At 38.7% G+C, this 27067-nt stretch overlaps 1 protein-coding gene across 1 annotated transcript in view; it reads right to left on the minus strand.

Moving 5' to 3' along the window:
• Positions 1-27067, minus strand: part of AOAH (acyloxyacyl hydrolase) — a 1217970-nt gene that overhangs the window by 497092 nt on the left and 693811 nt on the right. The window contains exon 12 of the mRNA XM_044065645.1: positions 2219-2313. Coding sequence (XP_043921580.1) covers positions 2219-2313 — 95 coding nt within the window. The remainder of the gene's footprint in view (positions 1-2218; positions 2314-27067) is intronic.

A 27067-nucleotide genomic window follows, 5' to 3' on the forward strand; every position in this document is an offset into this window, starting at 1 on the left:
CTAATAATGGTGTACCCATTATCCAGCCAGTCATTGTGGGTTTTCTTTTTTTCACCTCTAGCACTTTCTCCTGGCAGGTGCTGTGCATGCCTATGCAAGTGAACACTTGATCTGTCTTTTTCAAGGGATATGAATACTCCCACAAGTGTGATGAAGGCTATGATGTGAACACGGCATGACAGAACCAGGCACATCTCCCTAGCCTATAAGCTGTGTAATGTATACCTACTTTCCTTAGTTGTCAGCACTGCAGCAGAGTGTCTGACCTTCTTCCCATTGGAAGGGTGTATGTACCACCTTCTTCCCATTGGAAGGATGAGTGTAACACCTTCTTCCCATTGGAAGGATGAGTATACTGCTTTCTTCCATTAGAAGGATGAGTGTACCACCTTCTTCCCATTGGAAGGATCAGTGTACCACCTTCTTTCCACTGGAAGGATGAGTGTACCACCTTCTTCCCATTGGAAGGATCAGTGTACCACCTTCTTCCCATTGGAAGGATGCGTGTACCTCCTTCTTGCCATTGGAAGGATGAGATAGATTCAATCACTCACTGGCATTCTGCCTTTCTAATTCCAGCAGTGCCAAGGTAGCTCCTCAATCCTTGGACACATATGTCATAGGCTTGGTTTTATTCCTTGCTCCATGGAACTGGATAACATTTCCACTTCTTGTCAAAAAAGTAATTTTTTTAGAAGAAACCAGGATTGAACCAGTGTGGCTCATCTTTCTGCACCCTATTCTCCCATTTGTTCCTTCACTGAGGTGAGATACCTCCGGCACACTTTTTCCCTTGTGAAGGTGGAGGTGAGAGTCAAGCATTAAGAAGTGAGCTAGTTTGCAGATCCCATGGGCTGTCCTATCTTTGCCTCCCTTGGCAGCTTTTGTGCTCCACAACTGCTGCCCTCAGAAGGTGCATGCACACGTCTGGCCAAGAGTAACCTCTCACTCGAGAGGCACACCCTTTGCAGTATGGGCATGCTAGGTTCTGTTTGCTGTCAGTGACATACCTGCATTCCTGCAGGTATTGGCAATATATCCCTCCCTCAAAATGAATGGGCTGGCATGGGTCACTCACTCTATTCCTTCTATGTTCCTGTTCCCATGATGTTATTCAGACATCAGCCATCTGGAGCACACTCACATTTATTTCTCTGCACCATGTCCAAGCCTTTGAAAGGTCTTAGGTTCAGTCTCCAATACTGCAGTCTTTGCTGCATTACATGGAAGCTGCTTCTTTATGTGAGGCACTTCCAGCAACATCTCTACACACAATGACCTAGCTTTTGTGACTGCAGGATACACAATTATGGTCCTCTGACTAGACAGACACAGACACACCCCATTTGACTGCTGTGAGATCAGAACCCCTACCTACCTAAGTACACAGACTACAGAACTCCATACTTTACACAAGCACCACAGTATAAGTCTCAAATATTCCACATCAACTTTATTCCACAGTCTCAGCTACCTAGACTAGGAAACTGGGTGAAAGAGGTGATGCTTCTACTTAGAAGAGCCTTAATCTGACCACAATGTGAATGCTGCATACTCGTCTGGAGGTCATATCAGGAAAAGGACATCAGGTTAGAACTCTTCTCACTTGAAACCAGAAGAGATAGAGGAGACATGATGTTGGTATATAAATCATGCCAGGAAAATAAGAAGGGGTTATTTTAAATAGAAAGGAGAGAGGGGGAAAGAAGTGAAAGGCAACCAACTGTAGAGACTAACTTCTCTTTGGATATCCAACATTACTTTCTCATAGAGAGGGTTGTGAAACCATGGAATGGACTGCTAGAGTGGCTGGTGGGGAAGGAATCTACAGGGGGTTTTAGGAGGACATGAGACAGGTAGAAAAAGGCACAAAGTGAAAGTAGGGATGGCAGGAAGGTAGAATATTAAGGCATTTAAAAGGGCAGACTAGATAAGGTTAATGTATCCTGTTCTCAAGCAAATGTAGTGTTATGCATAGTTTCAACAAAAGCAAGGCAATATAAACGTTTTCATTCTCATCTGTGCTGGTCAAGCTTACTGTAATATCTCAGAGTGAAAGTTAACTAGTATATTGTGTTTGAGAGATGGACTGGAGGGGAAAGAAACTTTCTGGTTTCTTAACTAGTACTTCTATATTACAAGGTCACTTGATTGGATTAATATCATATTTAAATATATTTCACTAAGCAATGCCTTTGAGAGACAGATCATTACTTACTGCAGAGATCTGTGTTGCTGTTAGCCACTCAGGAGGAATGTGGAAATGAGCTCCTGCTGAATCACCCAGTAGAATAAGGCCCCTTGGCTCAGAACCTATAAAACATTTCACAAAACCAGTTAATTCTGTGCACATCTCATTTACTAGAACAGCAATACATAATCAAAACAAGACTTAAGCATCTTACAAACTAACAGCTTTACTCTTGTCTGGATTATAAACCCTAAATTTCCAACTTTAAAATAAGAACTTTTAGCTGCTGTTTTAGACAGTCTCATGGAAAACCTATCTCATATAGCATACCGTTCTATCTCCAAGTTGCTATACAGATTATCACCACCTGACTATTAGTAATGGCAGATTTACCCATATCTGAAGTAGTCTACCAAGAGTGAAAAGCCTGAACGGGCGCATTTCAATGGCAGATGGTAAATCCATGACAGGCAACAATTATTAGTATTATGCCATGCATTTCTCAATGAATAGTTACATTTATTTTATTTTTCCGCAACTATTTTATATAATGGTATAATGGTATGTGCAGTCTGTGTCATCTAGTTACTCTGATACAGATGAGTGGAGAGGCTTTAATATTTTTTAATGTATTTTTTGATGGTATCTGTCTCAGTGGTTGCTAGGTTGAGTTGGGGTATGGAGCTATGGTTGAGGGGGTTAGGAGGGGTGGTTATAGGTTACTGTTTGAGTTAAAAACAGTACAGGATATGAAGTGTTTGTTGAATTTGTTTGCAATGTCCCTGCTGGTTTCAGATGGAAAATGATTTTGGTTGGCTTTTTAGCCTGGTTTTAGGAGGTTGATTAGTTTTTGCCAAAATCTTTTGTGTTTTTTGGTAATGTGGACTGGTTTATGAAGAAGATATTTTGTCATAATGAACTTGTGCCTTTGTGTGGTTTCTGAGGCACGGATATGTACCTGTGTAGGATTGGGTCCTAGTTTTGTGTCATTGTTTCCAGGCATTGTCTCTGTCCATCATGAGTTGTTTAGTTTGATGGGTTAGCAATGGGGCAGAATTATTTTGATTCTTTTATGTCTCAGTGGGGCTTGGTTTAGTATGGTTAAGATGGAGTTATTGAAATGACAGCTTCATCTAGAAGAAGATATTTAAGGGGTTCCCTGTCACATTAAGTGTGTCATTAAATATGGATTTATCAAAATTGGTTAAATTACTCCCAGAGTTAAAGTATAGAGGTTTGGGGGCTCACAGTATTGTCTGTTTCTCTTTTTAATTTCTCCAAATCTTTTGGGTTATTAATACCATGATGGGAATGGACCCCATTCCTAAGTCAAAGTACAATTAAAGTTCATGAAATTAGTATTGTTTCAATCTATGGTGTCAGGCAAAAGTGCTCTTCATAGCACCCACAATGTGCCCAGTAATGACTCCTTATGCAATTCATACAGCGTTACATGTAACATATCTAAATACGATTGCCGATTCTTTTTTATAAGACCCATTGCTCCTAGTACTATTGGAATTGTCTGGGTATCTTTCTTCCACATTGCTCTCATTTCTGTCTGAAAATCCTGACATTTTATGACTTGGTGTCTCTCCGTACATAAGACACTGTAGTCACTGGGAGTAGCAATTTCAATGATTAATGCTACTTTTGTCTTTTCATGGACTACTATATCTGGTTTTCTTGTATCTATTTTTTGAACTGTTGGTAATGGATGATCCCATGTGATATAAACTTCATCATTTTCTGTGATGCTTTGTGGCTCATGTTTCCAGTGCTTTTCAGCTACTTCAGTATTATAATGTTTGCAGAATCCCTGATGCAACAGTCTTGCTACATTATTATGCCTTTCAGTATACAGTCCTTCTGCCATTAGTATAGCACAACCAGCAACAAGATGTGCAACTGTTCCAATTTAGTTTTACAAAACCTACATTTATCTGTTTCTCCCACATGTTCAATGGACTTTGTAAACCAATGTGCACGTAGCCCACTGTCTTGGGCCTCCAATATTAACCTTTCATCTTTTGGTTTAAATTCACCCCTCCTTAACCATTCTTTCATTCAATCCTGATCAACATGAGGTTGTTCCAAAAGTTTTCTGTACTTGCAACTGTATTTATGCATTTTCCACATTTCTTGCCTTCTCATCTGATCCTTCACCTTATAGTCTATATCTGGATGCCTTTGCCTATATTTCTCTTCAAATATCTGTGGTGCTGCTCTTTTTGTATCTGTTAGTTTTGCTTTCTCCTTTGCATAAATATTACACCAATTTAAATCTCTTTTTCTTTCATACGTCCATATTTCTTTTTCAGATGTCTCCTGATCCTCCTGTTTCTCCTTACTTTGGAGACTTGTTATTCCATCATGGTGTGATGTACCCTGTGTTAAAATTTCTACACTAAATCCTTCACTTTGCAACTGTTCCATAACATCAGCTTCTATTTTTTTAACTTCAGTTATACTAATCTTCTGTTCTACGTTCCCTCTTTGTGATCTTATATTTTTCTGTTATTGTAGGTTGGATGATGATCACTGAGATAGTCTGGGATGGTGCTGGCTAAACTTATTTTTTTTCAGGGTTGGTTGAGAGTATGCAGTCTAGTATAGATTTTTTTGGATACTTTGTCAAATCAGATTGGTTGTTGGATTAGCTGAGTGAAATGATAGAGGTTAATATTACTGGAGTAAAGTTAGGTTTGTTAGTGGTCCATTCTACGTTAAGTTCATAATGAGATGATTTCTTGGTTGAAAGTAGATGATAAGTAGTTAAGTATGTTTTTGGTAGTCTTGGCATTTTTGGGGGCAGGGGTGATGTAGGCAGCTGCAGTGATTATAGATTTCTGATTGTTTAGGTGGAGTTTGGCTATTACTACATCTTCACTGCTGTATTATGGAATGCTTGGGAGGTGGGTATGGATTTATAAGGTGGCATGAAAGATGATTGCCATTCCCCTTCTCCATTTACCTATGCTGTATTTCCTAATGATGGTGTAACGAGGAGCAATTATTTCTTCATCTTTAATTTCAGGTCTCAAGCTAGTTTCAGTGATAATTAGGATGTTGGGTCGATAGAATTCAGTCCATGTGTGAAGGTATATCTTACTGCAGATGCTTTGGGTAATGAGATTATATGTTTTTAAGTTGGAGGAAGAAACTGGGGTTTGTAGTGCTTTAGAAGATTGTTGAGGAGGGAAGTATTTATGCAGGAAGTTTAGGTGGGTTGGGTGCTTGGTTTCTTTACATAGGGCTAGTGCCCTGTCAGTGTTGGGGTGTACATCTCTGCTCTCTGTTAGTTTATTGGAGTGGGTGGAGGTGTACTTGAGGTTATAGAGAAGTAGTTTTGGTACGTGTTTTGCACTGGAGTGTGGGGTTTTGTATTTGGTGAGGGTTAGTAATGTATATTTTTGAGTAGGATTTTGTCTATGCTGAAGAGGGATGGCCACATTATGGAGTTGTATCTGTAGACAGGGGGGAAGAAGGTTTTTGTGGAGGACTTGGTCTGAGTGTAAGTAGGGTATGATTCATAACTACTTAAATGGCTTAGGATTTTTAAAGTTCTTATTGGGGAGGTAGATGTACACGCATGGTAGAAGGGGGGAAATAGTTATATAGAACAGTGAAGAAAGGAAATGGGAGGAAGAAAACTACAAAAAACATTGCAATGCACCTATTGGGTAGGGAGGTTGATAAGAGAAGTGTGGGGAAAAGATCGTCATTTTCTGATTTGTAATTAATTGGTTATTTATTAAGTTGGTAACTAGATGGCTATATTGGCTGGTATGAGTAGTGAAGAGTCAGATTATATGTTTTGGCCAATAGAGTTTATGATATGTGGTAGAGGTAATATGCTTTGGTCAATAAATTTAATGATATGGGGTGGGTGGGGAGTGTAATGAAGCTGCTTGTATTGTGGCTGAGCAGAGTGGGCTTGTTCCTAGAAAAAAGAGTCCGGTCCTGACCTATGGTAATGTACAAAAAACTGTTTATTCAATAGCAGGGTAATCAAAATCTGGGTCTACTTTATTCCTGCGAAAGCCGAATTGCTCGAATACAACTTGTGCAAACCATAACAAGCAAAACACAAATACGTTGAATGCACTAAACCGCGGAATTCGAAATCTCGATCTCTCATAGTTGGCCAACCCACCGCCCACAACATACTACCTACCGAAACACAGTAAAAAACAACACATACACACACTAACCAAAACCCTACTTCTAACTCTAAAGTAAAGCACCAAAACCCTACTTCTAACCCTACACTAAACCCTACATACACAACTATCTATGCACTATCCTTAACCCCTCCCTAACCCTAAGGTCCGTAACTACCACACAATTACCCTACTGAGCTATACCCAAACAAACTAAATATTCCACACACATACACTTAACACAACCCTACACTAAACCTTACATACATTACCTACCTATGCACTTACCTTAACCCGCACCCTAACCCTAAGGTCTGTAACTATCGTGCACTTACCTTTACGGAGCTATTCCGCAGATGGGCCAACTATGCAAATTCGATATTTCCACTTTCGCGGTTTAGTGCATTCGGTGTACTCATGTTTCACTCGTTATGTGTCGCGCAAATTGTATTCAAGTGATTCGGCTTTCGCGGGAATAAAGTAGACCCCAAAATCTAATGTTAATTTTTTTTATTCTATGGGTTGTTTTTATTAGACAGGTTACAGGGTTGCTGCTTGCTATGTTTCGATAGAGCAGATAAGTTTTAGGGAGGAATAGATTAAAATGCAGTATATGCCTTGAGGATGACCAGGGAAATGAGCTGTAAGAGACATCTGCTCAACTGAATTCAAGGCAACTTACTATAAGATACAGCAAAAACAATGCATTTAATGTATTATTTAGCAGTAAGGTATGACCAGCCATAAGCCAGCATTTTCTTGCTCTATTAATGTCTTCTCTTAGTTTAAACTTTCCTGAGAGGTGGAATATTCAGGATGGGCAAATCTTGTTTGAGAGGCAGCTGGGAGGGGTTTTTAGACTCCTAGCAGTAGTGAGAAACAGATAGTTCTCCTGTGTTGAGCAGCTGTATTCCTGTGGGGTGGGGGGGCTTTACATGAGTGCTCTCTGAGATTGGATAGTGGGTGATATGGTTTTAAGCAGGTACTACTGGTGTGAATGTAAGTGTCCTGAAATGTAGTTGTGTCTTTCATACCTCTCAAGTGTACCTCATTATAAGGAACGTTCCTCATTTGGGGTCGTAAAAAGTTTATGTTCCTCAACGTTCCACATTGAAAGGGTCTATCACACATTCACTGTTAGCAATTTTTTTAATGGATATCCATGGTAAATAGAAACAAATTGCATTAATTCATTAAAAGAATTGTTACATAAATAAATTTTAAACATCCCATGAGCTTCTTAGCTGAAATTGTTGGTAAGCTGTTAGTAAGTTTTCCATATTTTGCCCATTTGTTCCACATTGTGAGAGGTAGTGTGTTCTTCATTTTGTAGATGGAAGACTGAGAGCTATGCTTTCAGCAAGTTTGTGAAAAAATGGGAGGAGAGCAGAGTGAAGCAGGCCACACCTCCACAAATGTGGGAGAAAATGAGTCTGGGCCTTCTTACTGATTCTTAACATCCAACCCAACAAATGTAAACAAATGGCCTGAGGCAGAGTTTTGCTGTTGCAGTTAAGAGACAGAAAATAAATGTAAAGTTACATCACTGTAAACTAGTGATAAGGCAGAAAGGGGAGCAGTACAACTGCACTGATGTACCACTGGGCGCTCATGGATGCTTAAAGATGAAGACAGCCCACAGAGGGGGAGATTATAACAGCAAAACACAGGTAAGCAATGTATGCCCTCTGTACATGCAGTCTTGGCTGTGGCAATGCTCTTATTACTCAAGCTTTGTAAAATAGGTACAAAACCAACTGCTACAATAAGGGGTATAGCCACAGACTTACATTTTGTACCCAAAACTAATGTTGTTGTCCCCACCATCTATCATTTTAAAAATGTACTCAACCCTCAAAATGCTACCACCAGACATATAGGAAGAGGACAAGCTATTTTTCAACTGTTAGTATTTATACCTATATAAAGGTATTTTTAGAGATGTATTCCTTTCCCACAAGCTTTGTTTGTATACCTCTATACTGTAAATATTCCTTTACACAGTCTAGACATTATGTGCTTTTTGATGTTGAAGCTTGCAAGAGTTGCTCAGAAAAAATGTATTCATTTGAGTACACTGAGTATGCCTAGCTACACCCTTGGCTACAATTACCTAAAGTATTTAGTGCTATAAAGAGACAGACAGGGGTACATTGTATGTACCTCTCTATGCTAGTATGCAACTTTTCCTTAACTGATGGGGGAGTGCCACACTTCAAAGCAAATTCTCCCCTGTATTTGAATTCCTCCTATTTTGTAGTATTATGGATGGCCCCTGCTAAAAATAAAAAACGTTTTACATTTTATTATGTTGACTAACAATGATCCTCTGCACCCAAACACTTTTTCCAACTCTGTCTACTGAAGAAAAACCCCAGGAAATTAAAGAAGGTAAGCATAACGAGGCATACTGCTAGCAGGGAAATAGCCTATGTGGAAAAATGTATTTAGTTGGATTGCTAGTATGTTAAGAAGATGAGATGCTATATATGTGTTTTATTACGGTGAAAAGATGGGAAATGTATTAGAAAGTAGGGGACCAGGCAAAAGTATAATATGTTGCAAGAAAGGAAAAGAAGGGATAAAGATCTAAAGTTCTAGAGAAGAGATCAGATTAAACAGGAAAATCACTGAAACACATCTCTAGCAAAATACACCCATTTTAGTAACACAGAAGTAGAAATGATAACATCAAGAGATGTTTAACATATCTTAGTAGACAGTCTTGTAAAATAGTTAGCTAAGGAGCAAAACACAATGTTTAGGGAATCGGCACATTAGAACAGACTGCGGCGATGCAGTTTAATATGGAGAATAAAAGATACTTTGCACAGAGTAATGATCTAAATAAAGTTCATTGACTATGTGTTTTACTGCAAAAAGTATAAATACAGTAGCACAGATATGTACTGTACCCCAATAGTAGCAAATAGAAGGGAGAGCCAGATTCAGTTCATATATCTAGTGGAAAAGGACTACGGCTGTTAAAGCTAGTAGTGTGAGAGGGGTTACTGCATTGGTCCAAATTTACTTTATCATATCAAATCTATAATATACTACTATAATAGTATAATATATAGTTGCATAGCTTTTCCAGCTATAAACAGATGACAAATACTAATACCCCTGGCCATACCAGGTGCAGATGGTCATGGCAGATAAACATCCTCTGTACCTGTATGCCGTAAGTCAAACAGATTTAATGAAGTTTAGAGTGGCTAAGAAGTAAGGAAGAGTTGCAGCTACTGATACAATAAAATAGGTCTACATACGTGGGGTATCTGCAGTTGATACTCCCTGGGGTCTGTCCAGCTGTGCCACAACATCCATCACCACACTGTGGGACTCTGTGGAGGTGGTACTGTCTTTAAGTGTGGACAGGAACTTCTCCATCTCTGTAAGAGATGAATCTGCTACCAGCCTGTCAGCTGTTGCCCTCTTCTCATGTCATGGCTTCTGCTCTGCCTATGGCTGCACATATTATATTTATGACCCTGCATCCGTCCATGTCATATCTTTTGTCCTAACCACCCAGTGTATTAATACTGGTGACAATTTCAGTTCAGGAATGGTCATGGAAGGGTTGGTCAGTGGCATGAGCAGCAATGAGTCATCATTGAGATGGAGGGCCTGTCGTGCAATTTCATTCCCTGCATCTGTGCATTTAGGCTTGTGGGTGGAAGCTGATTGCCCACCAAACTCAATTGTTTTACTGTCCTCTTTTGGAGTCACAGCTGTGTTGGTAATGAGAACAAAGGAGTTAACAACCTTGTTACTGCATGGGCCTTAATAATCCTAAAAGTATCCTATTAGGGAGTATAACCTGCTGTATTTGTATTTGTGACTGACACACAGTAGTATCAATAATACATGTCAAGCATGTGTGTTTACTGAGCATGTATTTCCCACAAAACAAGCACAAAACTGCACGTGAAAACAACACACAACCATTACAATGTCGGTGATATACAGGCTATGGTTAATGACATTTGTGCAGGACACAGCACTAAAATGGCATTGAACAGTACTCTAAATAAGACCTAAAGGGTGTGTCTACCTTTTACCTAAACAACCTGCTGTAGTACAGAAGAATGGAGTTGTAAGAAGTAGCACTTACCTTATATAAGCACTCTTATTCCAAAGGAAAGTTAAGTGGAAAAGCACCCTTATCAGATTCAAACTCCAGTTAGTACAGTTTTCTTCTATAGCAAGATGATGCTCTAGATTTCTCATTGCATGTATGACATGTAGATTCACCCCTCTCGGGATGATGATTATGCTAAGTAAGTTTAATCTCATTATTGTTTCTGAATCACTCTATTTCTGTGATGAGCATAACTGGTAAACATTGTGCAGATTTCTACACAAAGCTGTGCACAAGCCTGAGCCCCTGGGTGCAGCACTACAAATATGCAGGAATGCCATTCCATATTTAACCATCCTCAAATGGAATCACTTTAGAGCATGTATTTTGAACAGCATACACATAGATGCAGGACTGCCAGGCTTCACACCTTACAATGCCATTGGAACTATAATAATACAGTACCTGTATTTTCTGTATTTGCCATCCGTCATGCAAATGATGCCCCTTGATGCCTGTGATTGCATGGTGGATGGAACACATAAGAACTGTTTTTGGGTGCCAATTTCCTCCATTTTTCTCTGAGACTCTTCAAGATGGCAAAACATGGCTGGAGAAGGAGAGGGTAATGCTCTTTTTAGTGTGAGGAGGAGACAAATATAGTTATTTTCCTCCTCCATAAGGATTACAGCTGGAGATTTTTGCAAGGGGGTTATACAGGTGCACTGTAATAGTCTAGCTCGGGCTGCTATCTGTGTAATTTGCATTCCACACACGAGAATCATTGCCATCATCATAACAGTGACATGAGGCAATACAATCCTGACCTCTCTTTTTTTAATTTTATTTATTATTTATTTTATTTTACATTTGTTAACCGGGATGGTCCGACTGGATACATGTCCTTTTTCAGCGGAGGCCCGGGGAGAAAAGCTCCAACAGAGTTACATTGATAATTAGGTACAGTAAATGAGATGAAAGAACTTAACAAAAACATAGGCTATTTACATACAAGTACAAGACTGCCATTACTATTTCTGAGATTACCACAAATGTAACATTAATAACATATTAGCAAGGACGGTAGGCAGTATAATGACATAGAGTTAGACAGGATACATATTTCTTTATCACAGTATACAAAGTACTTATCATCTTAGCTAATTGTTTATGTTTTAGTTAATGGCACAGAGCTAGTCTGGGTTTGAGCAAGGACATAGCCAGTGTGACTTGAAGTGGAGTTTTAGACTATTTTGAATTGACTTAGAGAAGTTGCAAGCGTGATGTTATTTGGGAGAGAGTTCCATATTTTACCAGTGGTGTTGGCAAATAGCGCGTCACCACCTAGGTTGAGAGATTTAGTTGTTTGGACAAGGAGTCTGTTTGCTGAGCGAAGGCATCTTAGATTGGAGTAGGGAGTCATTAAGTTTTTTAGTGCTGGGGTATTCTCAGGTTGTTTAAGGATTTTGAAGGCCTCTATGAGTTGGGACTGGTGAAGAAGGTGTGGGAATTCTATCCATCCAAGCTTTTTCAGGTTAGTACAGTGGTGTGTTCTGTAGGGTAGGCCTGTAACGAACCTGGCAATGTGATTATAGCAGGATGAGAGCTTGGCCAGATCAGATTTGTTAAGGTGAGTGAGAACAGGAGAGGCATATAGTAGGGTAGAGAGAAGGTGTGAACGGGCTGTGGCTGCACTGGCATTCGGGGTAAGGAAGGCTTTAGTTCTATATAGGGTCCCAAGTTTCTTGTTGACTGACTTAATGGCTTGGTTGATATGTATATCAAATCTGAGTTTATTGTCAATGTTTACTCCTAATAGCTTTGTATAGGTGTCTGGGGAGATGATGGTCCCATTGGAGAGCTTGTTTTGCCACATTATTGCGTGTTGTCTCCCAGTGAGGTAAGCTTGAAACCAGTCAAGGGCTGGAGTATCTAGATACAGGGTTTTTAAAGTATATAGAAGTAACTGATGGTTTACCATATCGAAGGCTTTCAATAGGTCCAGGAAGAGAGTGGAGGATATTTTTTTATTATTCCGGTTAAGATTAATGTTTTCAGTAAAAGAGAGGAGGGCAGTGGTTGTACTATGATGGGGTCTGAATCCATGTTGAGAGTCTGTGAGTAGTTTATTTTGGGTTAGATAGAGCATTAGTTGGTTGTGCATGCACTTTTCCATAATTTTGGCAAGTGGTGATAGTATGGCTATAGGTCTATAGTTGGATAGTTCTGTGGATGAACCTCCTTTGTGGAGTGGAATAACATAAGATATTTTCCAAATTGAGGGGATTGAGGCCTCGGTTATGGTTCTGTTAATTAGGATTGAGATAGGGTAGGCTACGACATCTGCAGCAATTTGCAGGTATTCAGCCGGCAGAAGATCGGCTGAAAGGGTGGTTGGCTTCAGTTTTTCAAAAGGGATCTGATAAAGGATGTGGACACTGGCTGGAAGTTAAAAGAGAGTGGTGAGTCGGGTATAGTGTTTATAGAAGTGTGGGGAGGAGAAAGTTGGTTAGCTAATGACTGGATGGTTTCTGTGAAGAAAGTATTGAATGAATTGGCTATATCTTCTTGGCTCTTGTCAGATAATGTTCCTGGGGTCGGAGTAGTGGATTTGCCTGGTTGGAGAAGTTTATTTATGCCTGCCCAGTACTTTTGAGGGTTATTCTGATGTTTATGTTGCAGATTGTAGAAGTAATTTTTCTTATCTAGTATGATGGCTTTTTAGTCTCATTTCTAAGTTGTTGGAATTTGATACGATCTAGGGGTAGTTTGGTAGTGCGCCATTTATCCCACGCTTTGTCTCTAGTTGTTATTTTGGTTTTGGTGTCTGTTGTTAGCCAGGGTGCTAGTTGAGTTTTAATTCTTATTGAGCGTTTAGGGGCATGCGAGTCAAGTATAGTAAGGAATGAATTGTTAAATGATGACACTGCCTCATCAAAGGGAAGGAACTTTAGTTTTGTCCAGTTACATGATTTGAGTTCAAGTTGAAATTTAGTTGGGTCAAAGTTTTTCTTGGATCTGATAGACCTATAAATAGGTAAGCTTGTACAATTAATTTTGTCTTTCATGATGTATGTGAGCAGGTGATCACTAAGATCATTAGGGAGAGTTCCAGACATATAGTTCTGGGGATGACTGTTGGTGAGTATCCAGTCTAGTATACTCTCTTTTTGGTTATTGTTACCTGTACGTGTGGTAGATGATATTATCTGAGAAAATCCATGTAGGTTAACAGGGATGGGGTTGGACTGTGCTGTGCATTGGTTCCAGTCAATATTAACATCGCCCAGGACAATGGTTTCTTGAGGGTAGTTGTTGGCTATCCAATGTAGAATGACCTCTAGTGTTTCTACATTGTTCCCAGGGGGAATATAGGTGACAATTAGGTTAATGCCCTTATGATTATTTAGTAGAATTTTTAGAGCTAGTATTTCAGCGTTAGAGACCTGGGGTGGTTGTATAGGGTTAGTTATGATGTTAAGTGTCCTATTATATAAGACGACTATTCCACCACCTCTTTTCTTTACTCTATCTGCCCTAAGTATATTGTAACCAGGAGGCAGGATCTCATTGTCTTTGGTTGATGGCCGGAGCCATGTTTCAGATAGACACATTATGTTGGGGAGGTATGTGGCTAGTACAGCATGCAGGCTATGTATCTTATTGTTTAGGCTTCTAATGTTTAAGTGGCATATTAGGAGGGAGTTGACCAGTCGGTGGGAGAGTGGTGGGCTGGTAGGATTTTGAGTTAAGGTTGGGCCTGGATTAGGATGGATGTCCCCATCTTTGGTTATGTTTTTTCTTAGATACGCTAGTAGTCTAATAACTTTGAATAGTAGTTTTAGTTCATATTTAGATTTTGGTGTTGATTGTAGTGGTTTTTTTAGAAGCAAGTGGTTGGAATTTATAATTTAATTTCTGCAAGTCTTTTGGGTTTCTAATACCATGACAGGAATGGACCCCATTCCAAAGTCAAAGTATGATTAAAGTTCATGAAATTAGTATTATTTCAGTCTTTGATGTCAGCCAGAAGTGCTCTTTGCAACACCGGCAATGTGCTCAGTAATGACTCCTTGTGCAATTTGTATGGGGTTACATGAACTGGTAGCATATCTAAATACAATTGTAGATTGTTTTTATAAGACCCGTTGCTCCTACTACTATTGGAGCAGTCTGGGTATCTTTCTTCCACATTGCTCTGGTTTCTGCCTGCAAATCCTGATACTTTATGACTTTGTGTCTCTCTGTATGCAAGAAACTGTAGTCACTGGGTGTGGCGATTTTAATGATCAATGCTACTTTTGTCTTCTTTTCTTGGACCACTATATCTGGTTTTCTAGCATCTGTCTTTTGAACTGTTGGTAATGGATTATCCTATGCAGTGGCAGCTGGTGACTTCAAATTAAAGGGGGACTGCAGGAGACAGCTGAATGGGTGGGGCCAATGGGAAGGGGTGTGACCAACCAGAAAGGGGTGGAGCTATGCTCAAAACCACAAACCATCATTACGTGAGCCCAATCAAGACAAAATGAAGTGTAGAAGAAAAAAATATTTCAATGCATTGGCTACATGACAACTTACTTAATATCTAGATGGAAACACAAAGGTTGTGAGGCATGAGAAAAATAAATTACTTTTTAAATACATTACTGGAATGCCAGTCAAAATAAAGTATAAAAAAAAAACAACAAGCAGCACTCAGCTCAAACCACTTCTCTTGCACTGCAGTTCTAATTATAATTTATATTTAGCTTTATAAAATTACCAAGTAACATGCTGAAAGTAGCAATCTATGTGATACCCCCACTTGTAAAAATGTTTCTTATCCAAAAAAGACCTGCTGCCTGACAACAACTATCTACTTGTTTCATGGAGAACACATGATCAAAGTAAAAAATGAACTGCGAACAAGAAACAAGCTCAAGATAAATTGCCTAAAGGATTACTGCACAAGTTATGAACCACACATGATAGATTGGCATTCTGTTTAGTTTACAGGTAAAGCCTGCAAAGATGACTGCAAGTCTCTAACAAATGTAATGAGCTTCTGAAAATACTGTAATCCTGTCCTTTATTACAAATACTGTCATATGCATTTCAATACCCAAGGCTTATACATTATCTAGTTATGTAAATATTCTCTGCATGGCAACAATGAAAAGGCTTTCAATGTTGGTAATTCTTTAACAGTATGCTTATTAAAGCTTACTTGCATCTTACAATCTCTGACAAGCTTACCTGATGGTCATTAAATCATTGCTACTTTAATACAGAGCAACAGGGCAATAATAAGAAGCAGAAATCAACAGTATAAAAATACGACAGAAAACCAGAACATTCTGCAAAATCAAGGACAGATGAAAAGCCACGGTTGTACTTTTGGTCTACCTTGAATGGGGGAATACTCTGCACACTTACACTGCATAACTGCTCCTTGCCTTGCTTGGACACATCCAGAGCCACTACAATGGGGAGTGGAGTGCAACAAGTAGGTCACAGTTTGAAATGTCTCTGGCTGACGGTGATGGCTCTGACACTCATACTTCTCAACCTCAGAGCAAGAAATCTGGACAAAGCCATACATAGAAGTGGGACACAGGCCCAAAAATAAAGACAATTTTTAAATATTGCTCTTATAAACTTAGAAAGATAATAGAATAGTAGTAGGTCTTGCATTAGTATGAATTTTCTGAAGGGTATGAAATCTGAAACTCAAATGTCTGCCGTTATTTTCTAACTTCAATCTTTAATGATTTGCTACTAATTTGCCAGAAAACCACAATTTTATGAAAAACAGACCAAATATGTTATGCAAAAATATAAAATTGCCATACAATACAGCTGGGAACCTGTCAAAGAAGGGACACCTTTTTAAAATTAGTACTGTTAACTTAAGCAGCTGACAAAATAAGAGCATCTACATGCATTTCTGAAATAAAAGTAATCTATAACTCTGATCATTACAGTTATTTATAATTGTAAACCCTCCACGTTTTCTTCCAAAATTGCCATTTTGCAGAGGGATTATTAAGGGGAGAGCAACATTTTGAGCCAAAATTGGAGACAGTAGAGAGGTTTGGATATTTCTAATTCTATAAAGCGATTTATTTGCACGTACCTCTCAACCTCAATGCAGGAAATCTGGATAAGGCCAAATATATTGGGGGAACATACAAACAGTACTAAAAAGACAGTTGTAGAATAACAGGTCTTGCTTTAGCATGCATTTTTCTGAAGGTTATGATGTCTGAAACTCAATGTCTGTCATTATTTAGTGACTTCATTCCTAAATGATTTGGTAGAAAACCACAAATTTTATGAGGAACAAACCAAAAATAAGAAGCAAAAATCTAGTCATTCTGCAAAATTCTGGACAGTTAAGAGGTATAGTTCAGCCGGGGCTGTCTGAGTTTGCTGCCCTTCCCCCCCCCACAAAATCATGGTTGAATGGAGCGTCCCCACTGCACCCATTCCAATGTCCCATTCCTTGGTTATTTCGCCCTATTTGCCATAAACACTGTAATGTGCATACTGCTTTACTTCTGCAATGATATGGATTTCATTTGAAAGTTTTATTTTATATTTTACAGCATAAACCCTAGTAGATATCTGCTAAACAAAGCAATGTAGTCTCACAATGAAAATAGACTTAGCATTTTTAAGCAGTTTTAAATCATCAACAAAGAGAAGATGAGAGGTCTTTACACTTTGTTGTTTCCTAGAAGACAAATTATAGCCATGACCTAATTTGTTAAGTAGACAGCTTCATGGGTTAAGGGGAAGACAGAATAGCAGTGGTGACAGAGAGTCACCCTGGAATATCCCCCTTTGAATTTTTACCCCTGAGATAATAATTTGTCCTTTATCATGGCTTGATTGCAAAGTGGTCTGCCACTGTTTCATGGTCACTGTAATGTAGTTTATCAGTGTAGGGTGGATGTATCTTATACATTTTTAAGCACTCTTTTATCCATGAATGTGGGATACTATCAAATCCTTTTTTGTAGTAATTCCATGCCATACTTAGAGTCTTCCCCTATTTGCAGTTCTCCACTATGACTTTATTTAAGAACAAATGATCCTTTGTTCCATATGACTTTCTTTTATTGCCCTTTTGTTCGATTGCCATAATTGAGTTTTCTTCTAAATGACTATAAACTCTGTCAGCATAAATTCCAGTGTATAGTTTATACGTCGTTGGAAGGCAAGTTATTGGTCTATAATTTTTAGGGTAGCTTTCAGGTTCACTCTTGAGTAGGAGCATTGCTTTTGCTGTTTGCCAGGTTGATGTTTGTTCAGGGTGTGCATATAAATAGCTCTTACTCATGGCTAAATCTTCATGCAAAGATGTTAATACTTTTAACCAGCAGTTAGGTAGTGCATCTGGGCCTGGGGTTTTCCAATTAGAAGCTTTTCTTAACTTTGTTTCAATCTCTCCGACCTCTTATGCTGGTGGGAAGATGATGTCAAAGAATAGGCACATTTGTTAGATTTAAATTTAAACTGACACTTCATGTCATCCAAAAATTTTACACTATGCTCTTTTTCTCTCTAGTCCCTGAAGAGATTGAAAGGAATAGACAGATTCATAGTAGCAGACTGGAGTTCCTAAAAGAGTGCTGGGGTCAGTACACATGCTGTCATAAACTTGTCTGGCTTTTCATAGCAATACCAGTAGGCATTAAAAATGTATAACTTTCAGACACAAGTGCTACATCTGTTATAACTGGCATAGCTCAAAGGTATGCAATGTTACAAGTATAATTTGGCATGCCTCTACCTTAGGTGGTGGACAAGTTGATCTTCCTGTTAATATTTACTTTGCTCTCACATTTTGAGGATGTCTGTAGGTTCAGTTCTTACCCCTCCAACCCACAGTTGTATTGTCATGAGAAACATGTCATGGATACTTTTGGATACCTTTATGCACACTAATATCACTGTAGCAGTACATAGCCCATATATGTTAGTCTGTGATTGGTATTTTGCTGAACATTTCCCATCCTTACTTTATACATGTACAGCATTCTTGGACATCAAATTGCATCTCTGACCACAGGAACAGGTTGGTCTGGCTAAACAGCAGCTGTTAATTTCTGTCTGCAAGACTACATGGGAGGATGGCCATATATATATATATATATATATATATATATATATATATATATATATATATGTAGCAGGGTTATGAAATTCATTATTACCTACTGCTTTGAAAACATATTCTGTTTAAATGTCTCATTATCAACACAGGTATGAATGCAATTTTCATTTGTGTTTGTATTTCTTCTTCTCCTCTTTCTTTCTCACCATCATTTTACTTACATACATTTATTTTATTGTTTTGTTTCTCTTCATTTATTTTACTATTATAGGCATGAGTACAGCAGCCTGCACCCATCCCATTGGCAAGGCCTGTCATCCCCCCACAGGTGGCATCACCACCATAACCACAACCACCAGAGGAAGCCTGGTTTTCAGCCTGGCATAGTTGCTTCCATACCTCCTGCCCTATTTGCACTACCTGCGCCAGGTAGCCCTGCACTGGAGGCTGATACAGTGTTACCCACTAGTAGCAGTGTGAGTAGAGGTGACTCCATTGTCATCAATCTGCAGCTGGCAGACCTTGGGGCAGAGGGGGATATCATTGACAGAAGGTTCGATGCCCACATTGGTGACATGGAGATCATGCTCCGGTGACTCGTTGAGTTGGGTCCCTGCCCAGCATTAGCACCCCCTTCTGAGCCAGGACCCAGGGCTGACAGTACCCAGGGTGATAAGTAATGGGTTGCAGCTGGTAGGAAGTGCATCTGCAAGCACCCATTCCTATCTCCAAGGTAGTATTTCCCCTCCCTTTTGTGCCTATGTCCAGCCCTATTGGCTTTACTGTCTTCCCTTCAACATAGTCTTCCCTCTGTTTGTATGGTGTCTCCTTCACTCTTGTGTTCCAGCTCCCTCACTGTCTTAACTCACACCTTGTCAGTCATGTCTGTCTTTTGCTGCTACTTTACCTGCCTCTCTTACCTTCCTCTTATTTCCCTTCCTTTCTCCCACTCATATCTCTTAACCATCTAGAATTTTGCAGAATGCCAGGATTTTATGCTTCATATTTTTTGTGGGTTCCTGATAGAAGTATTTATTTTCTGTATATCATGTGGGATTGAAGTAATTAAATAATGATATACCTTTGAGTTTCAGACTTCATATCCTTCAAAGTATGTGTACAAATGCAAAACTTGTTATTATAGCTACTTTCTAGATGTATAAAAGTAATATTTACAATCTGTGCCTGATTTCTGGCCTTTGTCCCACCGTTAGTTTTGGCTTTGTACAGAATTCATGGGCTAACTGGACGGCGCAGTGGTGCAGTGGAAGTGTTGTTGTCTCACAGCAAGAGGTTCTCCAGTTCAATTCTTGTCTGGAGTGCCTTCTGTGTGGAGTGTGCAATGTCCTCCCTGAGATTGTGTGGGTTTTCTGGGTTCCTCCCACATTACAAAGACATATGTCTTCCTGAGTTTGTGTGGGTTTTCTCTGGGTTCCTCCCACATTACAAAGACGTATCTGGAGTGTTTCTCCCTGAGACTGCTGAAAATTGGCTTTATTTCAAGTCAGACTTTTGTGGTAAACAAATGTTAAATAAATAACAAATTGACAGTTATGGAACTATCCTGATCATTCCTTATTTGGTCACCTTCTGCTTGCTTTCCCTACTCATTTCTGTGTTATGCTCCCATTTTGCTAGGTCTATCTCAGACCATCCTTCTGTAGTTCAAAGGCTACTTGTCTAATAGGTATTAGTCAGTAAAATGGCAGTCCACTTTCTAGCCATACTCCCCAGACACCACCAGTGTACTACAAAGCTCTATCCTTGGTCCCCTCCTCTTTAAAATTTTTCACGAATACCCCACATGCATCCACATAAAAGGCCTCCCTAATATAGGATGCAGATGACTCCACACTCATACGTACATCAGACAACCTGGCACATGTCCAAAACAAATTACTCAGGAAGCTTTAACAGCGACTGAAACATGGTTTTGTAACTCAAAACTCATGCTCAACCCCCCCCCCCCAAGAAAAAACTCCTTTTCTCCCAAATCCCTCTCTCATGAATACAAAATTTAAAATTCTCTGTCTTAATAATACAACCACTGAAGTCACTTCTCGTAGTAAATTATTAGGGGTGATAGTGAATGAGAATTTTAAATTCGACCTACATATAGAAAATGGCATAAAAAGTCACCAAAAACTTGGGATGCTTTACAGAGCCACGGCTAATCTGTTGTCTTGCCCTTAACCCATTAACCTGTCTGCTTAAATTAGATCTCGGTTACAATTTGGCTCCCAGATAGCAGCAAAGTGTAAAGACTTCTCACCTTTTTTGTGGATGATTTAAAACGGTATAGTTTATCAGATGAAGGGTTGAAAGCACAACTAGAAGTGGTCAAAACTTTCTCAGATAATATAAGAATGTTATTTGGTCTTGATAAATGTGCAAAAGCAACATTTAAAGCAGTAAAACTGCAGCACCAAGAAAACATCGGTCTGGGACAGGAATGTGCTATAAAGGAACTTGAGCAGGAGGGAGTGTATAAATACTTGGGAATTGATGAAAGATTGACAATAAAACATGAACAAATGCTAACAAAATTCAGTAAAGAATATTTTAGAAGACTAAAATTAATAGTGAAAACAGCTTTGACATCTAGAAACAAAGTGCCAAGCTATAAACCAATTGCTCTTCTGGTTCTAACTTACAGTTTTGGGGTGATTTGACTGACCCCAAAAGATGTTGGATCAACTGGACATGAAAACAAGAAAAATGCTTAACACTTATCAAAAGATATATAAAAATCAGTGTATACCAAGATTATATATTCCTTGTTCTTAAGGTTGTTGGACAACCATGACATTGATTAGATGTATCGATCTGCAATCGTAGGACTTCATACACATCTGCTGATGTCAACAGATCCAAACAGTGAAAGTTTTGAAACCTGAAGAGAACAAATCTAAGAGGACATCCCTGCTTAGTTTAGCAGAAGCATATTGGTGGCAGGCAGGAATGGAAACCAAACCAGAAGTACACAAAAATGAAGCAGTAGCTGAATGTGTCTAAAAACAAAAGAAAGAAAGAGTAAAAGCAGAAGGAGTCGATGAGAAGGCAGGAAATGTGGAAAAGGTATAAATATAGTTGCAAGTAGAGAAAACTCCTGGAGCAACCTCATGTCGATCAGGATCTCACGCAAGAATGTTTCAGGAAAGGCAAATTTAAACCAAAAGATGAAAGGTTAATATTAACGGCCCAGGATAGTGGTCTACCTACACACTGGTTAACAGAGTCCTTTGAACATGTAGGAGAAACAGACAAATGTAGGTTCTCTAAAGCAGAACTGGAAACAGTCACATGTCTTGGTTTTGCATGTGATACACTAATGGCAGAGGACCTGTATACTGAATGGCATAATAATGTGGCAAAAATGTTGCACTGGGAATTGTGCAAGAATTACAATACTGAAATATCTGAGAAGCAGTGGAAACACAAGCCACAGAGCATCAAAGAGAATGATGAAGCTTATATCACATGGGATCAACCATTTCCAACAGTTCAGAAAATAGATGCGAGAAAACTAGATATAGTAGTCCATGAAAAGAAGACAAAAGTAATACTGATCATTGAAATTACTGCACCCAGTGATTACAAAGTCTTATGTACAGAGAGACACAAGGTCATAAAATACCAGGATTTGCAGGCAGAAAGGGCAATGTGGAAAATGGAAACCGAGACAGTTCCAATAGTAGTAGGAGCAATAGTCTTATAAAAACGAATTTGCAGTCATATTTACATATGCTTCCAATACATGTAGCTCCATATAAATTACATAAAGAGTTAATTCTGGGCACATTGCAGGTGCTGCAAAGAGCACTTTTGGCTAACATCAAAGACTGAAACAATAATAATTTCTTGAATTTTAATTATACCTTGACATAGGAATGGAGTACATTACCATCATGGTATTAGAAACCCAAAACACTTGGAAAAGTTAAACTGTGAGAAGCCCAAAACTTTATTACCAACCCAGATAATACTAGATTTGCCACTACTAATGTGATCCCATCCTTTCTAGCCTCCAAGTATCACAAAAAGCAAAACTTGAATGATGCTATGATAAAGGAGTCTATATTACATTATCAAAGTTTCAAAACTTTGAATCTGACATGCTTGACACCATATAATTGAAGTCTTGAAACATTAAAAATGTAATAAAACACAACAACCTACAAAAACAAACACTCTTAGTAGGGGGGCAAGCTCCCTTGCACCCCTACATACCCTGATACTTAAATATACCAACTCAGAGATCGCACTACAGTGCAGAAAAGGGAAATCTTTCTTTTCCGCGCTGTACAGAGATCTCCATTAAAAGATTCAAAGTTTCAAGACTTCGATCATATGGTGTCGACCATATCAGATTTGAAATTTTGAAACTTAGATCTTCTGATATAGACCCATAATAAAGTAGCTATATTTGCAGCAAATACTCCTTTCAGAATCCACCACTATATAGCACTAAAATGCCTAAACTGGTTACAACTACCTTATCGATTAGTGTATATACAGCTTCTTACCAGCTAATCAGTTATACACAAAAGCACTTGTGAAGCAGTGTGCGCAGTGCAAAATAAACCATTTATTAAAAGGCCAGTTTTTTGCTGACCTTTTAATATATTGTTTATTTTGCAGTGGACACACTGGTTCACAAGTACTTTTGTATTTTACTGGTTTCCCTTTTGGGGGGCTGCACTTGTTTCTTGTTTTTGTGTTTTTTGATCTATACAATTATCCGCCATCCATCTGCTTGAATACTATTCTAGACTACTACATCCCCAGTCAGTCATTATGATCCAATGGCCATAAACAACTCTGTGTCAACAAACCTATCAAATCTGCTGGGCATGGCCATGTTACTAAGGCCTGTAACTCCTTACCTGTACCCGTCAGGTCAGTACACCTCCCTCCAGTCCTTTAAAGCCTTTCTAATACTTCTTAGCCAAACAGTGTCTTTCCTTGCTGAACCCCATGATAAACTATATCCCTAAATATGAACAGGTACCTATTCATACCTTACACCCTCTTACTCTCCTACTTCCTTACTTCAGTCAATCCCCCCCCCCGACTCTCCATCTTAATATACCATAAACTTATTTTTTTCCTCCTACTTCATATTGCAATTCCTGTTTGTATTATACTAACTTACCTTTAATTTCTCTAAACTGGATAAAATTTCTGTAAATGTTTAATCATTGTCATATAAGGTGTATCAGTTCTTAACTAATGTTTTCACATTATGACTAATTTGGTATAATTATTTTAAACTATATTATATTTTTGTAATACTTTGGAGCTTTCCTCCCCTGGCCTCTTCTGAAAATTGCCAAGTTGGATTTTCCAGGTAATCAAATGCCAATAAGTAAATAAATAAATAATATTTCAACTTTAATCTTGTCAAAAAGTAGACAAGCATACTAACACACTCTCAAAAAAGGCTTCTAAGTTGCATCATTTTGTGGTGGTAATGTTCAGGATAGTACACTAAGGGCACCATTGGTGTCAGTGTACAAATGATGCAAGATAGCACTGCTGTTTGTATAGCAATAATAAAGTCCAACCAATGTCATGTCCTTTGTATATTTGCATAAGTTGCCACTGGTTGTACAACCGACTTGAACACTATTCTATGATACTTGACATACGCAAGATACTATAAAGTCTGTGCTTTCACAGGTTTGTAGATGAGTACTAGGTTAGCTGTCCTTTTGGGCTATTTAAAGCCTAGCCCGTTTTGATCAAAGGTGAAAATCAAACCCTGTACCTTGTGTCTGTAAGATAAACACCTTACCTATTATACCAATCCCCATCTATTGCTCATTTGCTGATGAAATAATGTGTAGGTTGTCAGGGTACTGGGTAGAGTGTTCTAATTTCTTCAGGCTTGGATGTCTGATTCACACTTTTTGCATTCTATATGCAGATGTGTAACATTCAGCAAATATGTGCTTCTCTGATATATTTAGTCTGCTATGGCTCATTGTGTTAATGCACACATTGGAAAATGTCACTGTATAAAGTCATGAGTTCAAATTCCTTAAGCCGTGTTTTTGTTTTTCTCCATTCAGTCAGCAAATGTGTAAAGTTCACCTGATATGTGCTTCTCAGAAAATATTACTGTACAAAGTCAGGGGTTCAAATACCTTGTGGCCTGTCTTTGTTCTTCTGAATTCAGTATGCAAATGTGTAACATTCACCTGATAAGTGCTTCCCTGAGAACTTTACTGTTATGCCTGTTATTGCATGATTGTGCAAAGTCATAGATTTAAATCCCTTAAGGTCTGATTTTTATTTCTGCTTCCAGTCTGTATAACATTCACCCGATATATGCCTTTCTCACAATACTGCACTCAAATTGCTCTGTAGCTCACTTTGTTAATGTAGTACTTCCTGTACAGTACAGATGGTGTCATGTTCAATTTCCCTAAATCCTGATTTGTATTTCTACTTCCAGCTTGTGATTGTGTAACATTCAAATGATGTTTGCTTCAATATGAGTGCTGTGTTCAATTTATTCCACAGTTCATCTTATAAAGAAAGTTTTTAGTAGAGTGGATGGGATGAAAATGGATGGTTCACATCCTCTTAAGATTCCAAATGTATTTTTTTTATTGAATTTGCATTATAGTACAAATACACTGATCAAACTATGATGCTGTCAGGACTATTGAGAGACTGTAATTCCTGTTACATGTCTGTACCCCAGCTATCATGTGTGTATTTCCTATTGTCTAAGTTTAAGGACTTTAGATTATCTGTGCATATGTCACTGTCCTCTTCTCTACTGCATTTTGAATCCTTGATTTGATTATCACCTCCATCTTCTGTCTTCTGTCTATGTTTTATGGCCCTAGTATGGCCTGTATACTCTCCTCTAAGATACACGTCCCTACCTTCCACAAGACATTCTTATGCATATCTGTATCTTTCAGTTAAAAGAAAAAAAAGCACATAAATATTAATGTCTGTACACGAACCTTTGCAGATACAGCGACAGAGGCTCATCCTCGATCATCATCTACAACAGCTCTATGTGCATTACTATGACTACAGATTGATCTAACATGATCTTCCCACAGGTCCCTACTGAGGCTGTAACAAGGAGTTGATTGTTGCACACAATGCCCTGGCTGCATGCAGTGCCAACATGCATCGGGGGTCATCATGTACACACTGTAGATAGTGCTGGTTTGGCCATGATTGTATACGTGGCATTTCTGAATCCCAGGAACAGTTTAGCAAAATAAGTTAATGGATTTACGATTTTTTGAAAGCAATGCATAATGTCAATTGTTGTGTGAAATTTTTACAATACATTTTTTCATATTAGTAGACAGATGACGTGAAAGTCTTGTGAAATGCTGACTTAAAACTATACCCCTTTCTTGTTGTTATTAGTATGTATTTGTAACAGTACATGATCCTACTGTGAGTGTTAGGTCATAAACATTGTAGTTTAAATGTACAGACTTAAAGATGGATCTGATAAAAAGTTGGAGACCAGACACACATTTTATTTATTTATTTATTTTTAGTATAAGGAAATCTTAACCTCACTTAGTCTTTTGACATTATGATTGTTGAAACGGTTCCAAGCAAAAACATAAAGCTGCCAGGTTTTAACTCAGACTTTTTAAAATCTGTAAATTAAAATGTGCTTACCTATTTACAATGCCTCATAAGACAAAATGCAATGCCCCATAGTGGTCTATTGGTGTAGACGGATAAAGCCCTTACTGCACCCCAGACGACCTGTGCTCAATTAGCAGCATAGGAGTTGGAGGACCTGCTGGGGGAGGATGGAACTGAGTGGCCATTGTCAGTTTGCCCATCTTGGAGGAATGGAGTCAGTGTAATCTCACTGCAGTAAAGCAATGTTATGAGCCTAGTGAGCTCTGTGCTATGTAAGTGATGTGGAATGGAAGCAATGCATGTGTTAGACAAACAACTTCTGGGCACAGCAAATAGATGCTCACAGCCTGATTGCAGTCTAAACTGAGGTACATTTACGTTATTATTGTTTTTAATGCCATGAAACACACTGCACAAGGAACAGGAAAGTACAAGTATATTACCATAAGTGTCCACCAGAAAACACTGCCATCTTGTGGCTAAACATATTATTACACATAACTGAAATACATTTTACACACACACACACACACACACACACACACACACACACACACACACACACACACACACACACACGCACACACTATTTGTTGATATATATATTTCTAACAGCATGCCCCTCCTAAAGGCAGCAATTATGGAGCTCAGAAGGCTGCTGCGGGAATGCAGGAGTTAGTGCACACTCGCTGCGAGCAGGATGATGCTGTACCACTGCCCTCAATCACATTAATAACCTTGGATATGGGTGTCAGGTTGAGTCCGGGGTAGGCTAAGGTAGGCCTCTTAAGACTGGTACATGTGGAGAGGTAGCAGCTGATGGCAATGTACTATTTTATCTTCTTATGTTAGTAACTGCATTATGGTCAAAGATGAATCATTTTCTG

This window comes from Protopterus annectens, chromosome 3.part0, assembly GCF_019279795.1.
Source record: "Protopterus annectens isolate FY-2018-M chromosome 3.part0, PAN1.0, whole genome shotgun sequence".
Lineage (NCBI taxonomy): Eukaryota > Metazoa > Chordata > Ceratodontiformes > Protopteridae > Protopterus > Protopterus annectens.